At 44.2% G+C, this 27,238-nt stretch overlaps 1 protein-coding gene across 1 annotated transcript in view; it reads left to right on the top strand.

The window, feature by feature from the left end:
* Positions 1-12,005: 12,005 nt before the first annotated feature.
* The window catches only part of LOC119947677 (sodium/hydrogen exchanger 9B2-like), a 55,046-nt gene continuing 39,813 nt past the window's right edge, over positions 12,006-27,238 (top strand). Inside the window, 2 exon segments of the mRNA XM_038769280.1 lie at positions 12,006-12,103; positions 15,239-15,404. Of these exon segments, the coding sequence (XP_038625208.1) occupies positions 12,011-12,103; positions 15,239-15,404 (259 nt within the window). The 5' untranslated portion in view covers positions 12,006-12,010.

The raw sequence follows: 27,238 nt of genomic DNA, 5'->3' as shown, positions 1-27,238 counted from the left end.
TACTGAGTGCTTACTATGTGCCATGCACTGTCTTAAGTGCATTAAATAGCTCATCTAATTATATTACAACTAATATTATATTATTATAATGCACTGTCCTAAGAGCTGGGGGAGATACAAGGTAATCAGGTTGTCCCACGTGGGGCTCACCATCTTAATCCCCATTTTACAGATGAGGTAACTGAGGCATAAAGACGTTAAGTGACTTGCCCAATGTCACACAGTAGATAAGTGGTGGAGGCAGGATTTGAACCCACCTCCTCTGACTACCAAACCCATGCTCTTGTCACTAGGCCATGCTCACTGTGGACAGGAATATCGCTATTTGTTGTTAATATTGTATTCAGTCAATCGTATTTATTGAGCGCTTACCATGTGCAGAGCACTGTACTAAGTGCTTAATATTGTACTCTCCCAAGCACTTACTTGCACCAAGTAAGCACTCAGTAAATACAGTTGAATGAATGAATGAATGGATAAATAAAATTACAGAGTATACGTAAGTGCTGTGGGGCAGGGAGGGGGGAATGATGAGAAGGCCCTCCTACCCAGGTGATAGCAGAAAAGATGTTCAGCTCCAGCCTTGCTCTCTGAGATTTTTGGGTCCTGCCATAATCACTTAATCATTGGTATTTATTGAGTGCTCCCATCGTGGAGAGCACTGTATTAAGCACTTGGGAGAAATTCATTCATTCAGTTGTATTTATGGAGCACTTACTGTGTGCAATGCTTGGGAAGTACAAACCAGCAACATACAGAGACGGTCCCTACCCAACAACAGGCTCATAGTCTAGAATATATTGCAATAGAATTGGTAGACATGATCCCTGTGCTCGAGGAGCCTATATTTTCATGGGGAAAAGAATCATTAAAATAAAGTACAGTTAGAGGACGCAGCAAGAGTATAAGGGTCTGTCTATAAATGCTGTGGATCTGGGAGGGGACTGAGGATTCAAGTGCAGAGGCGACGTTGAAGTGCTTAGTACAGTGCTCTGCACACAGTAAGCGCTCAATAAATACGATTGAAGGTTGAAGGGAGGGCCAATAGGGTGGGTCAAAGAGAGGGAAGGCCTCTTTGAGGAGATGTGATTTTAGGAGGACTTTGAAGATGAGGAGAGTAGTGGTCTTTCCTCAATGAAGGGGGACTTCTGGGCAGGAGGGAGGATGTGAGCAGAGGGTTGGCTGTGAGACAGATGAGATGGAGTTACGGTAAATTGAGTAGTAGCAGCAAAATGTACGGGCTGGATTGCAATAGGAAATTAACAAGGGGAGTTGGAGAGAGCTGCATCTGTGGAGACCCAGATATCAGTGATGGCAAGGAGGAGGCCAACTGCAGGTCACGGATGAAGGGAAACTTTCCCACGATGGAGTGGGGATTCCTCAGGCCACACTCCCTCGGCTAAGCTGGGGGTAGGAGGGGGGCGATGACGCGAGAAGCGGGGAGGGGTTGGATGAGAGTGAGCTGAGTGAGGAAGGGTGAGGAGTAAGCGACTTAAAGCTGATGGTGAGGAGTTTCAGTTTGATGCAGAGGGATAGCTACACGTTATCCTGTTTCCTGCTATCCCTGTCATTCTAGCCCAGTGCCGTCCCTCATCCTCTCCGTATCCAACAGAACATTAGTCTCCCCACCTTCAAAGCACATCTCCTCCAAGAGACCTCCCCTAACTAAGCCCCCATTTTCTCTTCTCCCACTCCCTTCTCCCTAGCACTTGGATTTTACACTTTATTCACCCCACCCTCAAACCCATAGCCCTTAATGTATTTATGTATTTACATTAATGTCTGTCTCCCTTTCTGGACCATAAGGAACATGTCCACCAACTCTGTTATATTGTACTTCCCCATGAGTTTTGTGTCCTTTCCTGGTTCTCCTCCTATCTCTCTGGCCTTTCATTCTCATTCTCTTTTGTGGGCTCCTTCTCTGCGTCCCACTCCCTAAAGCGGGGGTCCCTCAAGGTTCAGTTCTCCCTTCTATTTTGCATCTACACGCACTCCTTGAGAGAACCCGTTCACTCACATGGTTTCAACTATCACTTCTATGCAGATGATACCCAAACCTATATCTCCAGCCCTGATCTCCCTCCTTCTCTGCAATCTCGCATTTCCTCCTGCCTTGAAGACATCTCAACTTGAATGTCCTCCTGTCACCTCAAACTTAATATGTCTGAAACTGAACTTATCTTCCCACCCAAACCCTGTCCTGCCCCTGACTTTCCCATCACTATAGATGGCACCACCATAACTGTCTCACAAGCTAGTAACCTTGGCGTTGTCCTTGACTCCTCTCTCTCAAACTACCCACATATTCAATCCATCACTCTATCCTGTTGGTTCCCCCTTCACAATGCCATCTAAAATCTGCCCGTTCGTCTCCATCCAAACTGTTTGTTGTTGTATTCACCCGTGTACTCAGTACAGTGGTTTCCACATAGTAAGCACTCAATAAATATGGTTGAATGAATGCTTGTCTGTTAATCCAATCACTTATGCTGTCCCACCTTGCTAACTGTATCAGCCTCCTCGCTTACTGACTTCCCTGGCTTGTCCCCACTCCAGTCCATACTTAATAATAATAGTAACAATGATAGCACTTGTTAAGCGCATACTATGTGCCAAGCACTGTTCTAAGCCTGGGGTAGAGACCAGTTATTTAAAATTCTCTTTCTTCTCTATCTAAACTGCTCCACTCTACTTCAAGCGCTCACCTCTTCCCACCTTGATTATTGCATCAGTTTCCTCACTGACCTCCCTGCATCCTGCCTTTCCCCTCTCCAGTCCCTACTCTCCTCTGCTGCCCAGATCATTTTCCGAAAAATTGTTCAGTCCATAGCTCCCGATTCCTCAAACTCCTCCAATCTTTGCCACCCCTCTCTACATCAAATGGAAACTCCTTACCGTTGGCTTTAAGGCTCTCAATCAGCTCTCTGCTTTCTACCTAATTTTTCTGATCTTCTACTACAACACAACCTTCACATTCTGTTCTTCTAACACAAACCTTTTCTTTATACCTTGATCTTGTCTGTGCCCTCCCTCTGGCCTGGAACTCCCCTTCCCCCCTTTCATATTTGACAGTCCCCACCTTCAAACCCATCCTAAAAATCGCATCTCCTCCAAGAGGCCTTCTCAGATTAAGCCCTTTATTTCCCGTCTGTCCTTCCCTTGGCATCAACTACGCACTTGACAATGTATCCCTTAAGCACTTGATACCCACCTCAGCTTCAAAGGATTTATTTAAATGTTCTTATACTGTACTATTTCCCCTATCCCTATTTTAATGTTCATCTCCCACTGAAGACTATAAACTCCTTATGGGCAGGGATTATGTTCACCAACTCTTTTGTACTGTACTTTTCCAAGCATTTAGTACAGGGCTCTTTGCAGAGTAAACACTCAAATATCATTGATTGCTTGGTAGTCCATGAAGTACACTGTGAATTTTCTGAGTCAAGAAGCAGCATGGCTCTGGGGAAAAAGCACGGGCTTTGGAGTCAGAAGTCATGGGTTCAAATTCTGGCTCTGCCAATTGTCAGCTGTGTGACTTTGGGCAAGTCACTTCTCTGGGCCTCAGTTACCTCATCTGTAAAATGGGGATGAAGACTGTGAGCCCCACGTGGGACAACCTGATCACGTTGTAACCTCCCCAGCACTTAGAACAATGCTTTGCACATAGTAAGCATTTAATAAATGCTATTATTATTGTGATTATTGATGGAAATTATAAAGAATCTCCTGGGTGCAGTGAATGCTTATAAGCACTTGGAGAGAACCCAACCGGTGTTCTGACCTCTCTTTCAGGAGAGAGAAAAGAAAGACACAAGGACTGTGTCTGACCTCATTCATTCATTCATTCAATCGAATTTATTGAGCACTTACTGTGTGCAGTGCACTGAACTAAGTGCTTGGGAAGTACAAATTGGCAACATATAGAGACAGTCCCTACCCAATAATGGGCTCACAGTCTAGAACGGGGAGACAGACAACAAGACAAAACATGGTCTTGTATCTATCCCACCACCTAGAACAGTGCTCAACACATAGTACGCACTTAACAAATACAGTAATAGAAATAATAGTAATAACAAATACCATTAAAAAGCATAGGTTTGAGGTGAGGGTGTGGGGTCTCTGACCTCCATCTGACTCCCCCAGAAGATTGCAAGCATTCAGGCCAGTGCTGGGCCAGTTCTGCTGCTCTGCTCTCCCCAGATTTTCTAGTCTGGTGTGTGCGATGGATGAGATAGATTCCCTCCCAGCTTCTTACCCAGTGTAATTCAGTCCAGTCTCGTTAGTTTGTGAGCTATCAGAGGGAGTAGACCATTGCTAGCGCACATCCTCAACTCAAGATCCCGATCACTTAAAAAAAACCCAAACACCCAAAACTTCTATATGGTGTCACCTTCATACATTATCATTTTCAATATTATTATTCCTTTTATCTCTCAGAAGGAGTAATATCCTAGGGGACATTGTATCCTTGGATTGCTATTTTTCACCTCACCTCTTTAGGAAATCCTCAGACAGATGTGAAGACCTCCTGCCTGTGGGCCTGGGATGTACAAGCAGTATTATTTCTAAAGAGACTAAAAGAATATAGTTATCAAAAGATTTGCAGACTGGGATTTTAGATTATAGTATCGCAGAAGGTGACTTTCTAGTAAGATAATTTTTTTTTTATTTCCCCTTGAGAATTCTTGAGAAATTGTGCCCTATAACTTAATTTTGTGGTAGTGGAAAAGATGGCCAGGAGCAAAACTATGACAATGTAAGACGATACATTAAACATGCTGGCTGGGGCATTTCACTGGGTGTCACTGATGTAGCACCATTGATCCACAGATATTTCTGCCATAGAGGCAATAGCAAACTTTCCACAGTTCAAAATGAGTTTAAGGAGTGAACAAGTTGATTTTTATGCAGGGTAAGCAGCAGGAAGAGACTTTTTGAGCCAGAAGTTTCTGGTTGAGCTAATCTACCTAATCAATCAACTGGTATTTCCTTGGTGGGGTCAATAACCAAATGAGTAAGTGGTCCTTTGTTAATGTATTGCCTGGTAGAAGTGCCCAGCCCTGGGATTCAGAAGACATGAGTTCTAATCCCGGCTCTGCCACTTGTCTGCTGTGTGAAACCTTGGGCAAGTCATTTAACCGCTCAGTTTCCTCCTCTGTAAAGTGGAAATTAAATACCTGTTGACCTTCCCATTTTAGACTGAGCCTCAGTTGGGGCAGGGATTGTGTCTAACAAGTTTCTTTTGTCTCTATTCCCAACACTTAGAGCAATGCTCTAAGAAGAAGCAGCGTGGCTCAGTGGAAAGAGCCCGGGCTTTGGAGTCAGAGGTCATGGGTTCAAATGTTGGCTCCGCCACTTGTCAGCTGGGTGACTTTGGGCAAGTCACTTAACTTCTCTGCACCTCAGTTACCTCATCTGTCAAATGGGGATTAAGACTGTGAGCCCCCCGTGGGACAACCTGATCACCTTGTAACCTCCCCAGTGCTTAGAACAGTGCTTTGCACATAGTAAGCACTTAATAAATGCCATTATTATTATTATTATTAATGCTTGGCACATAGTAAGCACTTAATAAATGCCATTATTATTATTATTAATTCTTGGCACATAGTAAGCACTTAACAAATGGCATTATTATCAATATTATTATTATTTTCATTCATTCAATCAGGTTTATTGGCCGTTTACTGTGTGCAAAGCACTGTACGAAGCACTTGAGAGAGTACACTATAACAACAGATGCAATCCTGCCCACAATGAGCTCACAGTCTATAGGGGGAGACAGACATTAATATAAATAAATAGAGAAATACATTATAGATATATACAACTATATACATATGAGCTGTGGAGATGGGAGGGAGGATGAATGAAGGAGCAAGTAAGAGCGGCACAGAAGGGAGTGGGGGAAGAGGAGGGCTTAGTTAGGGAAGACTTCTTGGAGAAGATGTACCTTCAATAAGGTTTTGAAATGAGGGGAGAGCAATTATCTGTCTGCTGGGGGAAGAAGGCGGGGGGCATTCCAGGCCAGAGGTAGGATGTGGGCGAGAGGTCAGCAGTGAAATAGATGAGATTGAGGTACAGTGAGAAGGTTAATATTAGAGGAACCAAGTGTGCAGGCTGGGTTGGAGTAGAAGAGTAGTGAGGTGGGGTAAGCAGAAGCAAGGTGATTAGGGGCTTTAAAGCCAATGGTGAGGAGTTCTTTTCTGATGCAGAGGTGAATGGGTAACCACTGGAGTTTCTTGAGGAGTGGGGAAACAAGGTCTGAATGTTTTTGAAGGAAAATGATTCAAGCAGCCGAATGAAGTATGGACTGGAGTGGGGAGAAACAGGAGGCAGGGAGGTCAGCGAGGAGGCTGATACACTAATCAGGGTGGGATAGGATAAGTGCTTTAAAGTGTATATCTTTTAAAGTCTGCTGCTTCTGAGCCCCAAAATACAAATTTAAGTTAATGTTTGAAAAATGAACCTACTTCAGAAATCCTTTGGATTGATAATTTGGCCTTGTGGAGATTTTTGTGATATATTTTACAGACCTCTGCATCATTTTAATCAACTCTTCCATGCAGCTTCTCATTTCTAAAGTCTCAGGATCGAGCCTTGCCGTCATTCCCAACAGGAGCCTCCATCATCATCATCATCGTTGTTGTCATATTTTGCATTTTTTTTCTCAGTAATTGTTCCAAGAAACATTTTTAATAGGAACTGCTAAATAAAAATAATAAAAAGGAAGCTTGGTTTGAGCTTTTTCTGCCCTTTATGTTGTAGGATTCCAAAGTTGCTATTTGAAAGTGGTCTCAAGGGACTTCAACCCAAGCATCCAGGAAGAGATCATGGTGATGATGATTTTGATGGGGTCTCCTGTCAAAAATATTGGCTGTGCTTAAGCCCTGTCACTGTTTTGTTTTTTTTAATGGTATTTGTTAAGCACTTACAATGTGTAAAGCACTGGTTTAAACGCTGGGGTAGATACAAGTTTATCAGGTTAGACACACTCCTTGTCTCACATAGGGCTCACAGTCTAAGTTGGAAGGAGTAGGATTTAATCCCCATTTTACAGATGAGGTAACTGAGGCACAGAGAAGGTAAGCGACTTAAGTAGAGATGTCGTGAAGGCAGGGGGAAATGTGAAACTGCAGAGGAGAAGGATCAGGGCTGGAGATGTAGATTTGGGAATCATATGCCTAGAAATGAAGCCATGTGAGTGAATGACTTCTCCAAGGGAATGGGTGTAGATGGAGAATAGAAGGGTACCCAGAACTGAGTCTAATTGAGCCAGAGTTAGGGGGTGGGAGGCAGAGGAGAAGCCTGTGAAAGAGACTGAGGATGAATGGCCAGAAAGATAGGAGGAGAATCAGGAAAGACCAGTGTCAGCAAAGCCAAGATTAGATAATGTTTCCAGGAGAAGGAGGTAGTCCACACTGTCTAAAGCAGCTAAAAGGTTGAGGAAGATTAGGATGGAGTAGGAGCTGTTGGATTTGGCAAGAAGGAGATCATTGGTGACCTTTTAAAGGGCAGTTTCTGTGAAGTGAAGGGGGCGGAAAACAGATTGGACAGGGTCAAGAAGGAAATAAGCTCACTATGGGCAGGGATTGTACACTGTCCCTAGCACACAGTAAGTGCTTAATAAATACGATTGATTGATGGATTCAGAGAGTGCAATAGAGTTAGTGGATGTGATTTCGGCCCTTCAGAAGATTGCAATCTAGCTTACAGTCGAGTTTTTTTGACTTTTATAACAACTCTCTTGCGTTGTATGCTCCTAAGAGCTTAGTACAGTGCTCTGCACACATGCACTCTATAAATACCATTAATTGATTGAATGGTAGAAGGGGGATGGGATGATAACTGGAGTGAGCCTTGGGGTCTACGGAGGGTTTTTTTCGGATAGGGGATACATGGGCGTGTTTGAAAGCAGTGGAGAAGAAGCCACTGGAGAATGAATGGTTGAAGATCACCAGGGAGGGAAGAAGAGAGAGGGCAAGTGTTTTGATAAGGTGAGAAGGGATGGGGTTGGAGGGGTGGATTTTGAGAGGAGATGGCAAATCTTTTGAGGTACTGCTGGGAAAGATGGGAGAGTTGAAGAAGGGGTAGGAGGAGGGAGGGACTGGAGAGGAGCAAGGGAGATTTAAGGGAGGAAACTTCTCATGGTTTCAGTTTTATCAAAGCAGGTAGTCAGGTTATTAGGGGCAAGAATTGGGGGATTGAGGAGGGAGGAGGAGGAAAAGCAACATGGCATAGTGATAGAGCATGGGCCTAGAAGTCATGGGTTCTAATCCTGGCTCCTCCACGTGTCTGCTGTGTGACTGTGGGCAAGTCACTCCTCTGTGCCTTATTTACCTCATCTGTAAAATGGGGATTGAGACTTTGAGCCCCACATGGGTCAGGGACTGCGTCTAACTCAATTTGTTTGTATCCACCCCAGTGGTTAGTACAGTGCCTGGCACAATGTAAAGCGCTTAACAAATGCTATCTCCTCCCACCCCCCCACCCCCCAAAAACAGGAGGGAGACCTTTCCCCTGCTTTCAACAATGTGGACCACCCCTTTCTCCTTGAAACTTTTATCTAACCTTGACTTCACTGACACTGTTCTCTCCTGGTTCTCCTCCTTTCTGATTACTCCTTTTCAGGCTCTTCCTCTGACTCCCACCCTGTGACAGTGGGGGTCTCTCAGTGTTCAGTTTTGGGTCTCCTTCTATTTTCATTCATCTTTACACAGATGATTCCCAAATTTACTTCTTTAGACCTGACCTCTCTCCTTCTCTGCAGTTTCATATTTCCTCCTGCCTTCAGGACATCTCTACCTGGATGTCCTGCTGACACCTCAAATTCATTGTGTCCAAAACAGGATTCCTTGTCTTCCCACCCAAACCCTGTCCTCCTCTTGTGTTTTCCATCACAGTAGACAATACCACTATCCCCTCTGTCTCACAAACTGGTATCCCTGGCATTTTCCTTGACTCATCGCCCTCATTCAACCCTCATATTCAATTTGTCACCATAGCCCATCAATTCTACCTTTACATCATAACTAAAGTTCACCTTTTCCTCTCCATCCAAACTCTGACATTACTGATCCAAACACTTACCCTATCCCACCTTGACCACTGCATCCACTTCCTCGTTTTTCTAAAAAAAGTTCATTTTTCTAAAAAAAAGTTCAGCCTCCATCTCCCCCCTTCTCAGGAACCTCCAGGGGCTGCCCGTTCATGTCTTTATCAAACAGAAACCCCTTACCATTGGCTTTAAAGCATTCGCTCAGCTTGCACCCTCCCGTGGCTCAGTGGAAAAAGCACGGGCTTGGGAGTCAGAGGTTATGGGTTCAAATCCCGGCTCCGCCGCTTGTCAGCTGTGTGACTTAGGGCAAGTCACTTCACTTCCCTGGGCCTCAGTTACCTCATCTGTAAAATGGGGATTAAGATTGTGAGCCCCACATGGGGCAACCTGATCACCTTGTATCCTCCCCAGTGCTTAGAACAGTGCTTTGCACATAATCAGCGCTTAACAAATACCAACATTATTATTATTATTATTATTATTACTTTACCTCACTGTTGTCGTACTAGAACTCAACTTGCACACTTTGTTCCTGTTGTTCGCTCCAGTTGGAGTATTGTGCCTCAATCTAGGCTATCTCCCCACTGACCACTCTCTCCACCTTCAAATCCTAAGGTGACACCTCCTTAAAGAGACCTCCCTATATTGAGCCCTCTTTCCCCAACTTCCTCTCCCTTCTGTGTCTTCTGTGTACCTTTTTGGACACTTGGGATTCAACCCATCCTCAGCCCCACAGCACTTATGTACAGATCTGTGATTTATTTTAAAGTCTTACTCCCCCTCTAGACTGAAAGCTCATTGTGGGCAGGGACCATTTCTACCAACTCTGTTGTACTGGGCTCTTGCAAGCATGTAGAAAGTGCTCAGTAAATACCATTGATTGATTAAGGCATCAAAGACACTTAGAAATGCCGAGGTGGGACCAGGGGTGTCGATAGATGAAGACAACAGGAAGACAGAGGAGGTGGGAGAGTAGAATGATGACATGGGCTTCAAATGCTGTCAACAGAGACATGAATGGGGTGAGGTGATTATTAGTATAATCATAATAATAATAATGCCATTTATTAAGCACTTACTATGTGCAAAGCACTGTTCTAAGCACTGGGGAGGTTACAAAGGTGATCCGGTTGTCCCACGGGGGGCTCACAGTCTTCATCCCCATTTTACAGATGAGGTAACTGAGGCACAGAGAAGTTAAGTGACTTGCCCGAAGTCACACAGCTTTGTTAAGGGTAATGGAGAAGCAGTCTGATACCTCCCTCGTCCCCTGGAAGGGAATTATTATGAGAGGTCTTCCTGTAAGGTTTATTGAATTATGTCCAGAAAAAGCTTGTAGCTCTTCCACTGATGGTTGTAATATAAAGTATGTAAGATAATTCTTCTAAAATAAAATGTGCTTAGTTATACAAACCTAGAGTTCCGATATTATTCCCTCGTGGCATTCTATTTTTCTTCCATGCTAGACATACAAATTTAATTTAATAGCTTAGCATAGGAAGCGCTGCACTATTTTCATTTGGGTTTTATGAAGGATTTAAGTTGGTCATGGAGGAATGGGTGTTTGAAACATAAGCAGCATCTTTCAGGGGAAATTGACTGTGAATTAAGGTTTAGGGCACTGAGAAAGCAGAAATAAAGGCTGTTTTCAAAAACTTTACAATTCATTCATTCATTCAATCGTATTTATTGAGCGCTTACTGTGTGCAGAGCACTGTACTTATAATCCCAATTACACTTTGGGATTCTTGGAATGTTCCTTTTGTCCTTAGCGGAACTTCAAGAATAGATTCAAAATACTTTTTGGCCCTGCAAAGATTTGTAAGATTTTAGTAAATTTTACTGGGTCAGACCGAAGATGCATCTGATGAAAGTTTGAATTGGTAGCCTGCAGATATTCAGCATTAATGCTGGTATTGTTTTCCATTTTTGTTCCATTTTTGTTTTTTCTGAAGTCTGCTTCCTTTATTTTGCCCTGCTGCCTTTAGGTTCATTACTATGCTTAGAATCTAGAGAGAATAATGATCAGTATATTTTTCACTTTTGTAAATTCTGTTCTTTAGCAGAAAAATGTTTGTTTTCTATCCATTTCCTTTAACATATAAAGTAGCTCTTGGTACTAAATGATCACTCATTCCCAGATGTTTTGAGGCAAGCAGTTAGCCAAAAGTAAAGCAATAGTCTTTTCAATAGGAAAATCTTAATTTAAAAATAAAATGCCATATTTATATTCATAATTGCCTTCAACTCTTGTGTGCCGCACCTGATTTATGAGGTGGACGTAAAAGATCACTTTTGATACCACGTAATCGTAAACTGGGATTGCAAAATGGGGAGAAGGAGAAATGGGAAATTTCTTCATTGAAAGTGACAGCTCCAGGGGAGGAAGGGGAGACTGAGTCCATTGTGGGTGGAGACTGTGTCTCTCTGTTGCTGAATTGTACTTTCCAAGCACTTAGTACAGTGCTCTGCACACAGTAAGTGCTCAATAAATACGATTTAATGAATGATTGAGAAGGCAGGGGAAAGTAAATTCATTGAGCGTGAGACTTGGGGGTGCAGTAGAAGTCAAAGATATGTTCTCTTTCCTCTTCCTTCTCCCCTCCGCCCCTCTTTTTTTTATTTTCCTTTTTTTGTCCCTCTTCCCACTATTCCTAGACTTCCCTAGCTCCACCTGTTTGGCGTTGCATAAATTATGCAAAAAGTGGGGTAATTATGTGAGTAAATATGGTAACTAAAATTACAGCTAAAAGAGATGTTGTGACCATGGTGAAGTCTGCCTCGATTGAGATAATTCCCTGCATATAATATTGAAGAGAAATTTAGAGTGCTAGAAAAATACTGTGGAATAAAGTGGTCATGTTTTTGACTCATTTCCACTCTAGGCATTTTCCTGTTTCTCTTTTTAAAACCTGTTTTTTCCTTCGTCATCATAGTTTGCCCAGCATGGGAAATGAAGATATACCAGCTGACAGTGAAAACCTCAGATCAGTAACTGCTGCGGGAAATAGAATTATTCCCTTGAATCCAGAATCACAGGTATGGTCACTCTTGTTTTGAAACCGTATTCTGTGATGAGAGGAAGGACATTTCAAGGTTTGGGAAGCAGTCTGTAAAACTTCTTTGCCAGCCACGTGTTTTGATGGATGGAAAGTGGCAGCTAATTCCAGGGCAGGCGGAGTGTTCATTCATTCATTCATTCAGTCATATTTATTGAGCGCTTACTGGGTGCAGAGCACTGTACTAAGCGCTTAGACTGTGAACCCCATGTGGGACGGGGACTTTGTCCGCCTTGATTATCTTGTATCTACCCCAGCAAGAAAACAGTGCCGGACATAAAGTCAGTGCTTAACAAATACCATAGTTATTATTATTTAATAAGACCAGAGCTGTTAAGTTTCACCCATGAAATTAATTAATTAATTAATTAATTCAGTCATATTTATTGAGGGCTTACTGTGTGCAGAGCACTGTATTAAGCACTTGGGAAGTACAAGTTGGCAACATATAGAGACGGTCCCTATCAATCAATCAATCGTATTTATTGAGCACTTACTGTGTGCAGAGCACTGTACTATGCGCTTGGGAAGTACAAGCTGGCAACATATAGAGACAGTCCCTACCCAACAACAGGCTCACAGTCTAGAAGGGGGAGACAGACAACAAAACAAAACATGTGGACAGGTGTCAAGTCATCAGAACAAATAGAATTAAAGCTAGATGCACATTATTAACAAAATAAATAGAATAGTAAATATGTACAAGTAAAATAAATAGAGTAATAAATCTGTACAAATATATACAGGTGCTGTGGGTAGGGAAAGGAGGTAGGGCAGGGGAGATGGGGAGGAGGAAAGGAAAAAGGGGCCTCAGCCTGGGAAGGCTTCCTGGAGGAGGTGAGCTCTCAGTAGGGCTTTGAAGGGAGGAAGAGAGCCAGCTTGGCGGATGTGCGGAGGGAGGGCATTCCGGGCCAGGGGAAGGACGTGGGTCGGGGGTCGAAGGAGGGACAGGCGACAATGAGGTACAGTGAGGAGGTTAGCGGCAGGGGAGCGGAGGGTGTGGGCTGGACTGGAGAAGGAGAGAAGGGAGGTGAGGTAGGAGGGGGAGAGGTGATGAACAGCCTTGAAGCTGAGAGTGAGGAGCTTTTGCTTGGTGCCTAGGTTGACTGGCAGCCACTGGAGATTTTTAAAGAGGGGAGTAACATGCCCAGAAATGGCAGATAGGCTGCAGACATGCCAGGCAACAAAATAAGTCATGTGAAAGAATTCTCCTGGCCCTAGCCCAGAGGGATAACTTCTTGCAAATGACCTCAAGGGACATAGAGATACTAGTTAAACTTCCTTTATTATGGCCCACCTATTACCAATCAATCAATCAATCAATCAATCATATTTATTGAGCGCTTACTGTGTGCAGAGCACTGTACTAAGCGCTTGGGAAGTACAAGTTGGCAACATATAGAGACAGTACCTACCCAACAGTGGGCTCACAGTCTAAAAGGGGGAGACAGAGAACAAAACCAAGCGTACTAACAAAATAAAATAAATAGAATAGATATGTACAAGTAAAATAAATAAATAAATAAATAAATAGAGTAATAAATATGTACAAACATATATACATATATACAGGTGCTGTGGGGAAGGGAAGGAGGTAAGATGGGGGGGATGGAGGGGGGGACGAGGGGAAGATGAAGGAAGGGGCTAAGGGGTCTCTGTAGCTTGTACCAAGGTGAGAGACGCCTTCAACAATTCACGACTAGTCTCCCTCCCTCTTAGAACACATTCTCCCAAGTGCTTAGTACAGTGCTCTGCACACAGTGCTCAATAAGTACAATTGATTGCTTGAGCCCCATGTGGGGCAGGGACTGTGTCTGATTTGGATCTTGCCCTTACCCTTGGATCTTACAAGGCAATTGAGTTGAACATAGTCCCTGTCCCACATGGGGCTCACAGCTTCAATCCCCGTTTTGAGGGAACTGAGGCCCAGAGAAGTGAAGTGACTTGCCCAAGGTCACACTGCAGACAAGTGGTGTATCCAGAATTAGAACCCACAACCTTCCGACTCCCGGGCCTGTGGTCCTTCCACTTGGCTATGCTGCTTCTCCATTACCATTGGTTATTCCTGGACAAAAGTCACATGCATTGGGCAACCTCCTTGACCTTCCTCATTCCAAAGACAAGGGGATTTAGCCAGTGGAGGCTGGCCTTGGTTTATTATATAAAGATAAACTTGCCTCTCAGTAGTTAGTTCACTCTTCCACAAGTTTCTTCTCCAGTAGCAGACTTTTTCTCTCCGAAGAAATAGTTTACATGCCCTCCACCAGAGCCTGGGAACTGCTTTGCTTGCATTTTGTTCCCTGTTTCTTCCCTATTATTATCATTCTTCTGGTATTTGTTAAGCACTTTCTGTGTGCAAAGTGCTGTTCTGTGTGCTGGGATAGATAGAGGTTTGTTTGGACACAGTCTCTGTCCCACCTGAGATTCTCCATACTCTACACTGCTCCTTGCTTCCCGTACCCCAGTCTAGCCCCTCTACTGTTTTCCTTCCGTGGCAACTTGTTCTCCTGATCCTCAATCCCTAAACTAGATCCTTTCCCAGTCACCTATCTTGGATAGCCTTCTTCACAATTTGGCCTTGCATTAGAAACCGGGTGGGCCAAAGCCTGGAAAAATCCTGGAAAAAAAGAGGTAACTTAAAAACTGCATTTTTTGAGTCATGAGCATTCCAACAGTCCCTCTACCACCACTTTTTTCCCAGTGTTTTTTGTTCAAATATTGGAATAAAATTATTTCATCAAGGACAATTATATTTCCTTTCACGCTGAACTTGATTACATTTGCATTTTTCAAAGCTTTGAGGGAGAAATGTACATGGAAGGGATTTTTATCACCCCTTCTACAATTCAGGCTCACTTGAAATCGATCCAAAGGGCATATTTAAATGCCAGCAAACTTATATAAGGCTGCCATACTCAGTCCCATATAGTAAGTCTTCCGAATGTCAATTTATTGATTACTAATAAAAGACTCACCTTAGGTACCAATCCCTTTTTGTCACAGAGCATCTCATTGATGTCAGTCATGGTGGGAAGGTTTAATTGTGATTAGGTGGCTTAGTACCTTCGGAAAATGTACTGTAGCGTTTCTGACAAGGTTTCATTTTTCACTTCAGGAGGACCTAGATAGAGACAAAACCGAAGAAGTGGAAGAAACTGCGCTATTAAAATGTCCTGGGCCACAGCCTCTGAAAGCAACAACAAAAGCCAAGTTCCCAAGGAAACCGAAAAATCTGTTTTCCTGCACTCCAAAGGGGAAATTGGACAAAATGATAACAAACGGTATTTAAAGTGTATTCCCAGGCATAGAAATGGTTCACAGAGTAAGGGGAAATGTAAAATTAGTTTATAATTCAATCGGATTTATTGAAAGCTTGCTGTGTGCAGAGCACTGTACTGAGTACTTGGAAAGTACAGTACAGCAATAGAGACAATCCCTGCCCACAGCAGGCTCACAGTCTGGGGGTGGAGTGGGGGAGAGAGGGGCAGAGACAGACATCAAAACAAGTAAAAAGGCATCAGTGTAAATAAATAGAATTGTAGATATCTGCATGTATACATAGGTGCTGTGGGGTGAGGAGAGGGGAGAAGAGCAAAGAGAGTGAGTCAAGGTGATGCGGAAGGGAGGGAAAGCTGAGGAAAAGTGGGGCTTAGTCTGGGAAGGCCTCTTGGAGGAGATGCGCCTTCAGTAGAGCTTTGAAGGGGGAAGAATGATTGTCTGGCAGATTTTAGGAGGGAGGTCATTCTAAGCCAGAGGTAGGAAGTGGGCCAGGGGTCGGCAGCAAGACAGGCAAGAGTTGGAGGCACAGTGAGAAGGTTGGCACCAGAGGAGCAGAGTGTGCGGGCTGGGATGTAGAAGAGAGGTGAGGTAGGAGGGGGCAAGGTGATGGAGAGTTTTAAAGCCAATAGTGGGGTGTTTTTGTTTGATATGGAGATGGATAGGCAACCACTGGAGATTTTTGAGGGGGGGTGGCGGGATGACATGCCCTGAACTTTTCTGTAGAAAGATAAGCCAGGCAGCAGAGTGAAGTATGGACTGGAGTGGGGAGAGGCAGGAGGTTGGGAGCTCAGAAAGGCGGCTGATGCAGTAATCCATTTGGGATAGGATGAGTGATTGTACTAACATGGTAGTGGTTTGGATGGAGAGGAGAGGGCGGGTCTTGGCGATGTTGTGAAGTTGAGAACGGCAGGATTTGGTGACGGATTGGATAATTGGGTTGAATAATAATGATGGCATTTGTTAAGTGCTTGCTATGTGCCAAGCATTCCTCTAAGCGCTGGGGCGTTACAAGATAATGAGGTTGTCCCACATGGGGCCCACAGTTTTAATCCCCATTTTACAGATGAGGTAACTGAGGCCCAGAGAAGTTAAGTGAATTGCCCAAAGTCACACAGCAGACAAGCGGCGGAGCCGGGATTAGAACCCATGAGCTCTGACTCCCAAGCCTGGGCTCTTTCCACTGAGCCATGCATCTTCTCTGAGGAGGCTTAAGGGTGGAGTAGAAGCCAGTGGATATGGCAAGAAGAAGATCATTAGGCCCCAGACTGAGCCCTCTCCTTCCTCTCCCCTTCCTCCCCCTCCCCATCCCCCCTGCCTTACCTACTTCCCCTCCCCACAGCACCTGTGTATATGTATAAATGTTTGTATGTATTTATTTATTTTATTTGTACGTATTTATTCTATTTATTTTATTTTGTTAATATGTTTTGTTTTGTTCTCTGTCTCCCCCTTCTAGACTGTTGGGTAGGGACCGTCTCTATATGTTGCCAACTTGTACTTCCCAAGTGCTTAGTACAGTGCTCTGCACACAGTAAGCGCTCAATAAATATGATTGAATGAATGAATGAATGAATGAACTTTGAGAAGGCAGTTTCAGTGGAGTGAAGGGAGTTGAATGAGATAGTGGAGTCAAGGATGATACCAAGGTTGTGGGCTTGTGAGACGGGAAGGATGGTTGTGCCATCTACAGTGACCGGAAAGTTTGGGAGAGGACATGGTTTGGGAGGGAAGATAAGGAGATTGGTCTTGGACATGTTGAATTTGAGGGGGCAGGAGCACATCCAGGTAGAGATGTCCCGAAGGCAGGAGGAGATGTGAGCCTGGAGAGATGGAGAGAGAACAAGGGAGGAGATGTACATTTGAATGTCATCCACATAGAGAAGGTAGTTGAAACTGTGGGAGCAAATGAGTTCCCCAAGGGAGTGAGTGTAGATGGAGAATTGAAGGGGACCAAGAACTGAACCTTAGAGGGACCCCTAAAGTTAGTGAATGGGTGGGGGAGGAGGAGCTCGCGATGGAGACTGAGAATGAAGGGCCAGAGAGATGAGTAATTGGAGGCCTTCCCAGACTGAGCCCCCTCCTTCCTCTCCCCCTCCTGCCCCTCTCCATCCCCCCCCACCTTACCTCCTTCCCTTCCCCACAGCACCTGTATATATGTATATGTTTGTACATATTTATTACTCTATTTTTTTATTTTACTTGTACATATCTATTCTATTTATTTTATTTTGTTAATATGTTTGGTTTTGTTCTCTGTCTCCCCCTTCTAGACTGTGAGTCCACTGTTGGGTAGGAACCGTCTCTATATGTGTCCCTATGTATATATATATATGTTTGTACGTCTTTATTAGTCTATTTATTTATTTATTTTACTTGTACATATTTATTCTATTTATTTTATTCTGTTAATATGTTTTGTTTTGTTCTCTGTCTCCCCCTTCTAGACTGTGAGCCCACTGTTGGGTAGGGACGGTCTCTATATGTTGCCAACTTGTACTTCCCAAGTGCTTAGTACAGTGCTCTGCACACAGTAAGCGCTCAATAAATACGATTGAATGAGGAGAAACCAGGAGAGGATGGAGTCACTAAAGCCAAAGTTGGGTAGTGTATCAAGGAGAAGGGGATAGTCCATAGTGTCAAAGGCAGCTGAGAGATCAAGGAGGATTAAGGATGGAGTAGAAGCCATTGGATTTGGCAAGAAGGAGATCATTGGTGAACTTTGAAAGGGCAGTTTCAGTAGAGTGAAGGGGGTGAAAGCCAGATTGGAAGGGGTCCAGGAGAGAGTTGGAGGAGAGGAATTGGAGGCAGCAAGGGAAGACAACTCACTCAAGGAGTTTGGAGAAGAATGGTAGGAGGGAGATGGGACAGTAACTAGAGGGGGCTTTGGGATCATTAGGCTGATGTCTAGAAGGAAGTCCCCTTCTAGACTGTGAGCCCGCTGTTGGGTAGGGACCGTCTCTATATGTTGCCAACTTGTACTTCCCAAGCACTTAGTACAGTGCTCTGCACACAGTAAGCGCTCAATAAATACAATTGAATGAATGAATGGGGAGACGTGGGCATGTTTGAAGGCAGTGGAGAAGCCACCATTGGAGAGCGAGCGGTTGAAGATGGTAGTTTAGGAGGGAAGGGACCAGAGTTTTTATAAGGCACCAAGTACCTTATAATACAATGACAAGGTCATTGTCTCAAAAACATTTTTAAAATTCAGTGTTCTTGAAGGCCCTCTTTTTAAAGTAACAGATGAGTCTATAAATTATTTATTTACATTAATGTCTGTCTTCCAGTTTAGACTGAGCTCCTGCTGGGCAGGGAATGTGTCTGCTAACTTTGTTGCATTGTTCTCTCCCAAGCACTCAGTACAGTGCTCTGCACCCAATAAGGGCTCTATAAATAATGATTGATTGATTCAGTAGAATTACCGGGTTAGGGGGTAACAGAGTTGAAGACACGGCAATGACTGCCATTTTTCAGTATAATATCTACTCTCAGCAGAATGCCTCAAGCCCTTGCCATTTACCATTACTTCACTGTATTCAATACTAGGAAGTCCAGAAATACAAAGTATTGCATGGTATAATAAGGTTGAGGCCAGCGTCTTGACTGAACTGTACACCATACAGTCTGTGGGCAAACAAATCCTTTCGGGCCAACTCACGGATTGTGTCCTATCCAAAACACGCTAACATTAAGGAAGAACATTCCCTATTCCTTCCATCATGTTCTATGCAATGTGCGTAATGGGATGCTTCCTCCAGGGTTATAGTTCACTTTTCTGAGTGCTCATGAAATAATACCTGAAGCTATTTCTCTAAAGGAAATATCAATGTTTCATTATTGCCATACCATTTTCAAACGGGTCGCAGAGGAAGTGGTTCAGTCAGAAGCCAACTCCAGAGGAAGAGGGGGACAACCAGCTAGCTACCCATACCCTCTGGAGAGCTAAACTGGGTCGTTTGACAGCCCACCCAGTGACACAATGATAGTGGTATTTGTTCAGCCCTTACTATGTGCCGAACACCATACTAAGCTCTGGTGTAGATACAAGATAATCAGGTCTGACACCATCCCTGTCCCACACTGGGCTCACGATCTAAGAAGGAGAGAGACCAGGTTGCTGTCAGTGTCTCTTCTAAACCTATCAGATGGTGATTATCAGGTCAGGTGGGTTATTGAGATAAAATAGTCTATCAGTCAATCACTGCTATTTATTGAGTGCTCACTGTATCCTGAGCACTAAGGAGAACCCAATACAATAGAGTTGGTAGACATGGTCCTTACTCTCAGGGAGCACAAGAACTTAACTTTCCAGTTGATTTTATTCTTTCATCCTCTAGACTGTGAGTTCCCTGTGGGCAGGAAACATGTCTACCCACTCTGTTGTATTTTTCCCATCCAAGTACTTAGTACAGTTCCCTGCACACAGTAAGCACTCAATAAATGTCACTGACTGATTGATGGATCAGTCTTTTCAAGTTTAGAGTTTCTTGGTTTAAACCAAGAAGTTGCTGTGAGAAGAGTGTGCTTTCATTATTAAGTTCCAGGAAAGCTTTAAGGAGTAGCGACTGTATCTGTTGCCGAATTGTACTTTCCAAGCGCTTAGTACAGTGCTCTGCACACAGTACGCGCTCAATAAATACAATTGAGTGAGTGAATGATGAGATCTTAATACATGCCACTTCTAATGTTGATGAAGGGTCTTGATGAAATTACATTTGGACCCCCAATTTAAAAAAAACTTCAGCTTTGCAAAGTTTCAGATTTACTAGCCACAAAACATCCAGGAGTCACTTTTTTCCCCAGGCTTCAGAGTCAGCTTATTGCTGTACTAGGTACTGTGCCTTGGTAAACTGAAAAGACCCAACCCTTCCCTCTAGGAATTTCTAATCTGTAAACTGTCAGATTAGAAAATACAAAAATTGGAGGGAAAGAGTGGCAGCATGGTCTAATTGAAAAAGCGTGGGACTGGGAGCCTGGAGACCTGAGTTCTAGTCTCAGCTCCTTCACTTAACTGCCATGTGACCTCGGGCAAGTCACATAACTTCTCTATTACTCAGTTTCCTTGGCTGATATGTGCTTTCCCTCCCTCTTAGACTGTGAGCCCTGAGATATGATTATCTAGTATCTATCCCAGTGCTTGACACATAGTAAGCACTAAATACACACCACCATTATTAAGGGAAAGGTTCACAGGTTAAAAAAAAAACTTACAAGTTTTCTCTCTTAAACAATGTGCATTTCTGGGGAAGAAAATACTGGGGAAATAAGGAGAACAGGTAAGCCACGGTGGGAGACATGAAAATAATAAGGAGAGGATGGCAAGGAAAACATGCAAAACATGGAGTGATCTATGGGAGAGGAGGAAGGATGGGGCCATCTTTCCCCACCCTCTCTACCCGCCTTGGCCTCAGGACAGTATTGGTTCCTCACAGGAACTCCAAACCTATATTGGAGTGATCGCCAGTCACTGTGATCAGAACTATAACAACGCTTCACTGATCACCAGCCTGCCACCCCTCTTTCCCACCCCCCTGGCTGCTCCCTTCTCTCAAGGTAGAGCCAATTCTTGACATGAATTCTTGCCCAGGCTAGACTGAGGGACATACAAATATAGTGTTTTGGCAGAGTTGACTGCAGCCTTCTTTCATAATTATAATAATTGTGGCATTTATTAAGGGCTTACAATGTGCCAATCAGTGATATTTATTGAGCGCTTACTGTGTTCAGAGCACTGTACTAAGTGTTTGGGAGAGTCAAAAAAACAATATAACGGACACATTCCCTGCCCGCACAAGGAGCATGCAGTCTTGAGGGGGAGACAGACATTAATATGAATAAATGATTTACAGATATGTACATAAGTGTTATGGGGCTGGGAGAGGGGATGAAGAAAAGGAGCAAGGCAAGGTGATGCAGAAGGGAGTGGGAGAAGAGGAAAGGAGGGCTTAGTTAGGGATTGCCTCTTGGAGGAGATGGGCAGTAAGGCTTTGAAGATGAGGAGAGTAATTGTCGGATATTCATTCATTCATTCAGTCAGTCAGTCATATTGATTGAGCGCGTAGAGTGTGCAGAGCACTGTACTAAGCGATTTGAGGAGGCAGGATGTGGGCAAGAGGTCAGCGTTGAAATAGACAAGATCGAGGTACAGTGAGAAGGTTAGCATTAGAGAAGCTAAGTGTGTGGTCTGGGCTGTAGCAGGAGAGCAGTGATATGAGGTAAGAGGGGGCAAGGTGATTGAGTGCTTTAAAGCCAATGGTGAGGAGTTTCTGTTTGACGCAGAGGTGGATGGGCAACCACTGGAGTTTCTTGAGGAGCGGGGAAACGTGGCCTGAATATTTTTATAGAAAAATGATCTGGACAGCAGAGTGAAGTATGGACTGGAGTAGGGAGAGACAAGAAGCTGGGAGGTCAGCAAGGAGGCTGATAAGGTAGCCAAGGTGGGGTGGGATAAGCGATTGGATTAACAAAGTAGCAGGTTGGATGGAGAGGAAAGGGCGGATTTTAGTGATGTCGTGTAGGTCGAACCTGTAGGATTTAGTGATGGTTAGACTATTTGGGTTGAACGAGAGAGAGGATTCAAAGTTAATGCCAGTGTTATTGGGCTCGTCAGACGGGAAGGGATGGGAAGACAAGGAGTTCTGTTTTAGACATGTTAAGTTTGAGGCAATGGGGGGATATCCAGGTAGAGATGTTTTGAAAGCAAAAGGAAATGTGAGACTGCAGAGAGGGAGAGAGATCAGGGCTGGAGATGTAGGTTTGAGTATCTGCACCCAAACACCGCTACCATTACAACCACTTAGAGGTAGTAGTTGAAGCCATTTGGGCAAATAATAATAATTATTATTATTATTACTATGGTATTAAGTGCTTACTATGTGCCAGGCACTGTTCTAAGCGCTGGGCTCTTGTCTTATGCCGTCGAGTTGTTTCCCTCATCTGTAAAATGGGGGTTAAGACTGTGAGCCCCACGTGGGACAACCTTGATTACCTTCTATCCCCCTAGTGCTTAGAACAGTGCTTGGCACATAGTAAGCACTTAACAAATACCAACATTATTATTATTATTAGCTCTTTCTTGCCTGATTTGGCTAGACCCTTTGGATTGAAAAGGACTTTGTAGGGAGTAGAAGCTACTAGATAGGGCTTGGAGGAGTTTGTGGTTTAAAGGGAGATTAGCCATTATCACATTCTGGGTATATCTGCTTGCCTAGTTCTCTCTTCAGCTCCTATCCCAACCAAGAGAAGCTGAGAAGGGATAGTGGGAGGACCATCCATGGATTCAGATCCACCCCATTTGATTGTAAAGTCTCCAGGGATAGGGCCCTTGAATTTTACTTTGATTATAGGGTATGTTTAGTTGAGTACTCTGTCCACAGTGCGTTCTCCATAAATGACAGTGATGGGAATAATATCTTTCATAAGAGTTGGGGTACTGAATGGAAGAGTAGACTTGGGCTAAATCAGAAGAAATTGGGGCTATAAGCCACTTTCCTCCACTACTCAAATCCAGATTTCCTCTTGCCTCCAGGACATCTCTACTTAGATATTCTGCCAGGATGTCAAACTCAAATATGTCTAAAAATGAATTTCTCATCAGCCCTACTAACTTTTCCATAACTTTCTAACATCCTCCCTGTACCAGAAACCCAATCAATAGATAATCAATCAATGGTATTTATTGAGCACTTTGTACAAAACACTGTACTAAGCACTTGGGAGAGTATAATACAGTAAAGTTGATAAACCCAATCCCTGCCCAAAAGGAGCTTACAGTTTAGAGGGGGAGGCATACATTAAAATAAATTGTGGATAAGAAGAAGAAGAATTGTGGTATTTGGTAAGTGCCTACTCTATTCCAAGCATTGGGGCAGATATAAGATAATTATGTCCCACACGTGGCTCACAATCAAAGAGGGAGAACTTGTATTGAATCCCTGTTTTACAGATGATGGAACTGAGGTGCAGAAAAGTTGACTTTCCTGAGGCTACACAACAGGTGTGATGGTCCTGGAATTAGAACTCTGGTCCTCTGCCTTCCACGTCCATTCATTCATTCATTCAATCGTACTTATTGAGCACTTACTGTGTGCAGAGCACTGTACTAAGCGCTTGGGAAGTACAAGTTGGCAACATATAGAGACGGTCCCTACGCAACAATGGGCTAACAGTCTAGAAGGGAGAGATAGACAACAAAACAAAACATGTAGATGGGTGTTAAAATCATCAGAACAAATAGAATTAAAGCTAAATGCACATCATTAACAAAATAAATAGAATAGTAAACGTACAAGTAAAATAGAGTAATAAATCTGTACAAATATATACAAGTGCTGTGGGGAGGGGAAGGAGGTAGGGCCGGAGGGATGGGGAGGAGGAGAGGAAAAAGGGGGCTCAGTCTAGGAAGGCCTCCTGGAGGAAGTGAGCTCTCGGGCTTTGAAGGGAAGGAAGAGGGCTAGCTTGGCAGATGTGTTGAGGGAGGGCATTCCAGGCCAGGGGGATGACGTGGGCCGGGGGTCGACGGCGGGACAGGCGAGAACGAGGCCCAGTGAGGAGGTTAGCGGCAGAGGAGCGGAGGGTGCGGGCTGGGCTGGAGAAGGAGAGATGGGAGGTGAGGTAGGAGGGGGCGAGGTGATGGACAGCCTTGAAGCCCAGGGTGAGGAGTTTCTGCCTGATGCGTAGGTTGACAGGTAGCCACTGGAGATTTTTGAGGAAGAGAATAACATGCCCAGAGCGTTTCTGTACAAAGATAATCTGGGCAGCAGAGTGAAGTATAGACTAAAGTGGGGAGAGACAGGAGGATAGGGGTCAGAGAGGAGGCTGATGCAATAATCCAGTCGGGATAGGATGAGAGATCGAGCCAGCAAGGTAGTGGTTTGGATGGAGAGGAAAGGATGGATCTTGGCGATGTTGTGGAGGTGAGACCGGCAGGTTTTGGTGACGAATTGGATGTTGGGGGGTGAACCAGAGAGCGGAGTCGAGGATGACACCAAGGTTGTGGGCTTGTGAGATGGGAAGGATGGTAGTGCCGTCAACAGTGACAGGAAAGTCAGGGAGGGTGCAGAGTTTGGGAGGGAGGATAAGGAGTTCAGTCTTGGACGTATAGAGTTTTAGATGGCGGGCAGACATCCAGATGGAGATGTCCTGAAGGCAGGAAGAGACACAAGCCTGAAGGGAGGGAGAGAGAGCAGGGGCAGAGATGTAGATTTGGGTGTCATCAGCGTAGAGATGATAGTTGAAGCCATGGGAGCGAATGAGTTCACCAAGGTAGTGAGTGTAGATAAAGAACAGAAGGGGACCAAGAACTGACCCTTGAAAAACCCCTATAGTAAGGGGATGGGAGGGGGAGCAGGACCCACAAAGGAGACTGAGAATGAACAGCCAGAGAGATGAGGAGACCCAGGAGAGGACGGAGTCTGTGAAGCCAAGATTGGATAGCGTGTTGAGGAGAAGGGGGTGATCCACAGTGTCAAAGGCAGCTGAGAGTTCAAGGATAGAGTAGAAGCCATTGGATTTGGCAAGAAGGAGGTCATCGGTGACCTTTGAGAGGGCAGTTTCGGTCGAGTGTAGGGGATGGAAGCCAGATTGGAGGGGTTCAAGGAGAGAGTTGGAATTGAGGAATTCCATGCTCTTTCCACTGGGCCACGGTGCTTCTCTGGATATATTCATATATGTTGGATTGAGTGTGGGGTTAACATCAGGTGTGTAAAGAGCAAAGATCCATGTGCATAGGCAATTCACAGGGGAGAGGTGGGTAGGGGAAATGAGGGCTTAGTTCATTCATTCAATCATATTTATTGAGTGCTTACTGTGTGCGAAGTACTGTACTAAGCGCTTTGGAAGTCCAAGTTGGGAAAGACCTCTGGGAGATGTGATTTTACTAGGGCTTTGAAGGTGGGGAGAGTGGTGGTCTGTTTTATATGAAGGAGAAGGTACTTACAGGCCAGGGAGAGGATATGGGCATGGGATCAACAGCAGGATAGATGAAATTGGGGGTACAGTAAGTGGTTGGTGTTAGGAAAGCGAAGCATACAGCCTGGATTGTATTAGGAAATTGGTGAGTTAAGGTAGGAGGGGACAAGCTGAATAAATGCTTTAAAGCCAGTAGTAAGGAGTGTCCGTTTGGGGAAGTGAATGGGCAACCACTGAACAATCTTGAGGCGAGAGGAGATGTGATTGCATTGTTTTTGAAGATAATGATCCAGGCAACAGAGTGAAGTATGATCTGGAATGGGGAGAGACAGAGAAAAGTAAGTCAACAAGGAGGCTGATGCAGTTGTTGAATTCGTGCTTGGATCAGAAGCAGCATGGCCTAATGGAAAGAGCACAGACTTGGGAGCCGGAGGACATGGGTTGTAATCCCAGCTCCGCCACTTGTCTGCTGTATGACTTTGGGCAAGCCACTTAACTTCTCTGTGCCTCAGTTACCTCATCTGTAAAATGGGGATTAAAACTGTGAGCCCCATGTGGGACAACTGGATTACCTTGTATCTACCCTAGTGCTTAGAATGGTTCTTGGTGCTTAGTAAGCACTTAGCAAATTCCATAATTATTAATTAGTAGTAGTAGTAGTAGTAGCAGTAGTAGTAGTATCAGTATAGTAGTTTAGATGGAAAGGAAAGGATGGATTTCAGCGATGTTGTGAAGTTAGAACCAACAGGTTTTGGTAAGAGATTGAATGTGTGAGTTGAATGAGAGAGATGAGTCGAGGATAATGCTAAGGTTATAAGCTTGTAAGGTAGAGAAGATAGTAGTGTTGTTTATAGTGATGTGAAAGACAGAAGAGGACAGGGTTTGAGTGGGAAGGTAAGGAGTTCTGTTTTGGAGGTGTTTAGTTTGTGGTGTTGATAGGTCATCCATGTAGAGATGTCCTGAAGGCAGGAGGAAATGTGAGATTGCTGAGAGGGAGAGTGGCCAGGGCTGGAAAGGTAGAGGAACTTGAGTTGGTGAGGGTAGAAGCGGTACAGTGCTTACAGATAAAGAGAACAGGTTTGTGGGGTGGAACAGGAGGTCATTGGAGTTGAGGAGTGAGAGGAAGTGGACAGTGGAAGGATCGTTGGGAACATCCATATTTAAGCCCCCAGGGATCAACGTAGAGATGGTGAAAGAGGGAAGGAATATGAGAAAGGGATCAGAATGAGTCAGTAAATTGTGAGAGGCGCTTGGAGTGGGGTGGGAGGTTGGTAGATGACCGTGAGTAGTGTCTGGAATGGGCGGTAGAGGTGGATGATATGGATTTCAAAGGAAGGGGAAGAGGGATGGGGGAGAGGGAATGGTGCAGAAGTTGCTTCGGGGAGCAAGAAGGAAGCCGACTCTTCCCTCTTTCCCAAGTAGTCTTACTCAGGGCTAGCAAAAAATGGGATTAATGGAAGCTAAGGAAGGTGATGGAGAAGGAAGAGGGTTTGGACCACAGAATCCAAAAGCCAGACTTCTTAAGGTAACTGGAAAGGTTGGTACTTGGACCTTGAAAGTTCTCTGTGCAGGGAATCTATCAGTGGTATTGATTGAGCACTTACTGTATGTTCAGTGTCCTGTGTGCTTAATAATAATAATAATAATAATAATGACATTTGTTAAGTGCTTACTATGTGCAAAACACTGTTCTAAGCACTGGGGAGGTTACAAGGTGATCAGGTTGTCCCGGGGCAGGGGCTCACAGTTTTAATCCCCATTTTACAGATGAGGTAACTGAAGCCCAGAGAAGTTAAGTGACTTAATAATAATAATGATGATAGCATTTGTTAAGTGCTTACTATGTGCAAAGCACTGTTCTAAATGCTGGAGAGGTTACAGGGTGATCAGGTTGTCCCGGGGGGTGCTCACAGTTACAATCCCCATT

The sequence above is a fragment of the Tachyglossus aculeatus genome, chromosome X5, assembly GCF_015852505.1.
Source record: "Tachyglossus aculeatus isolate mTacAcu1 chromosome X5, mTacAcu1.pri, whole genome shotgun sequence".
Taxonomy (NCBI): domain Eukaryota; kingdom Metazoa; phylum Chordata; class Mammalia; order Monotremata; family Tachyglossidae; genus Tachyglossus; species Tachyglossus aculeatus.
The sequence above is the reverse complement of the archived record's forward strand: the minus strand, read 5'-3'. Positions and strand labels throughout refer to the sequence as shown.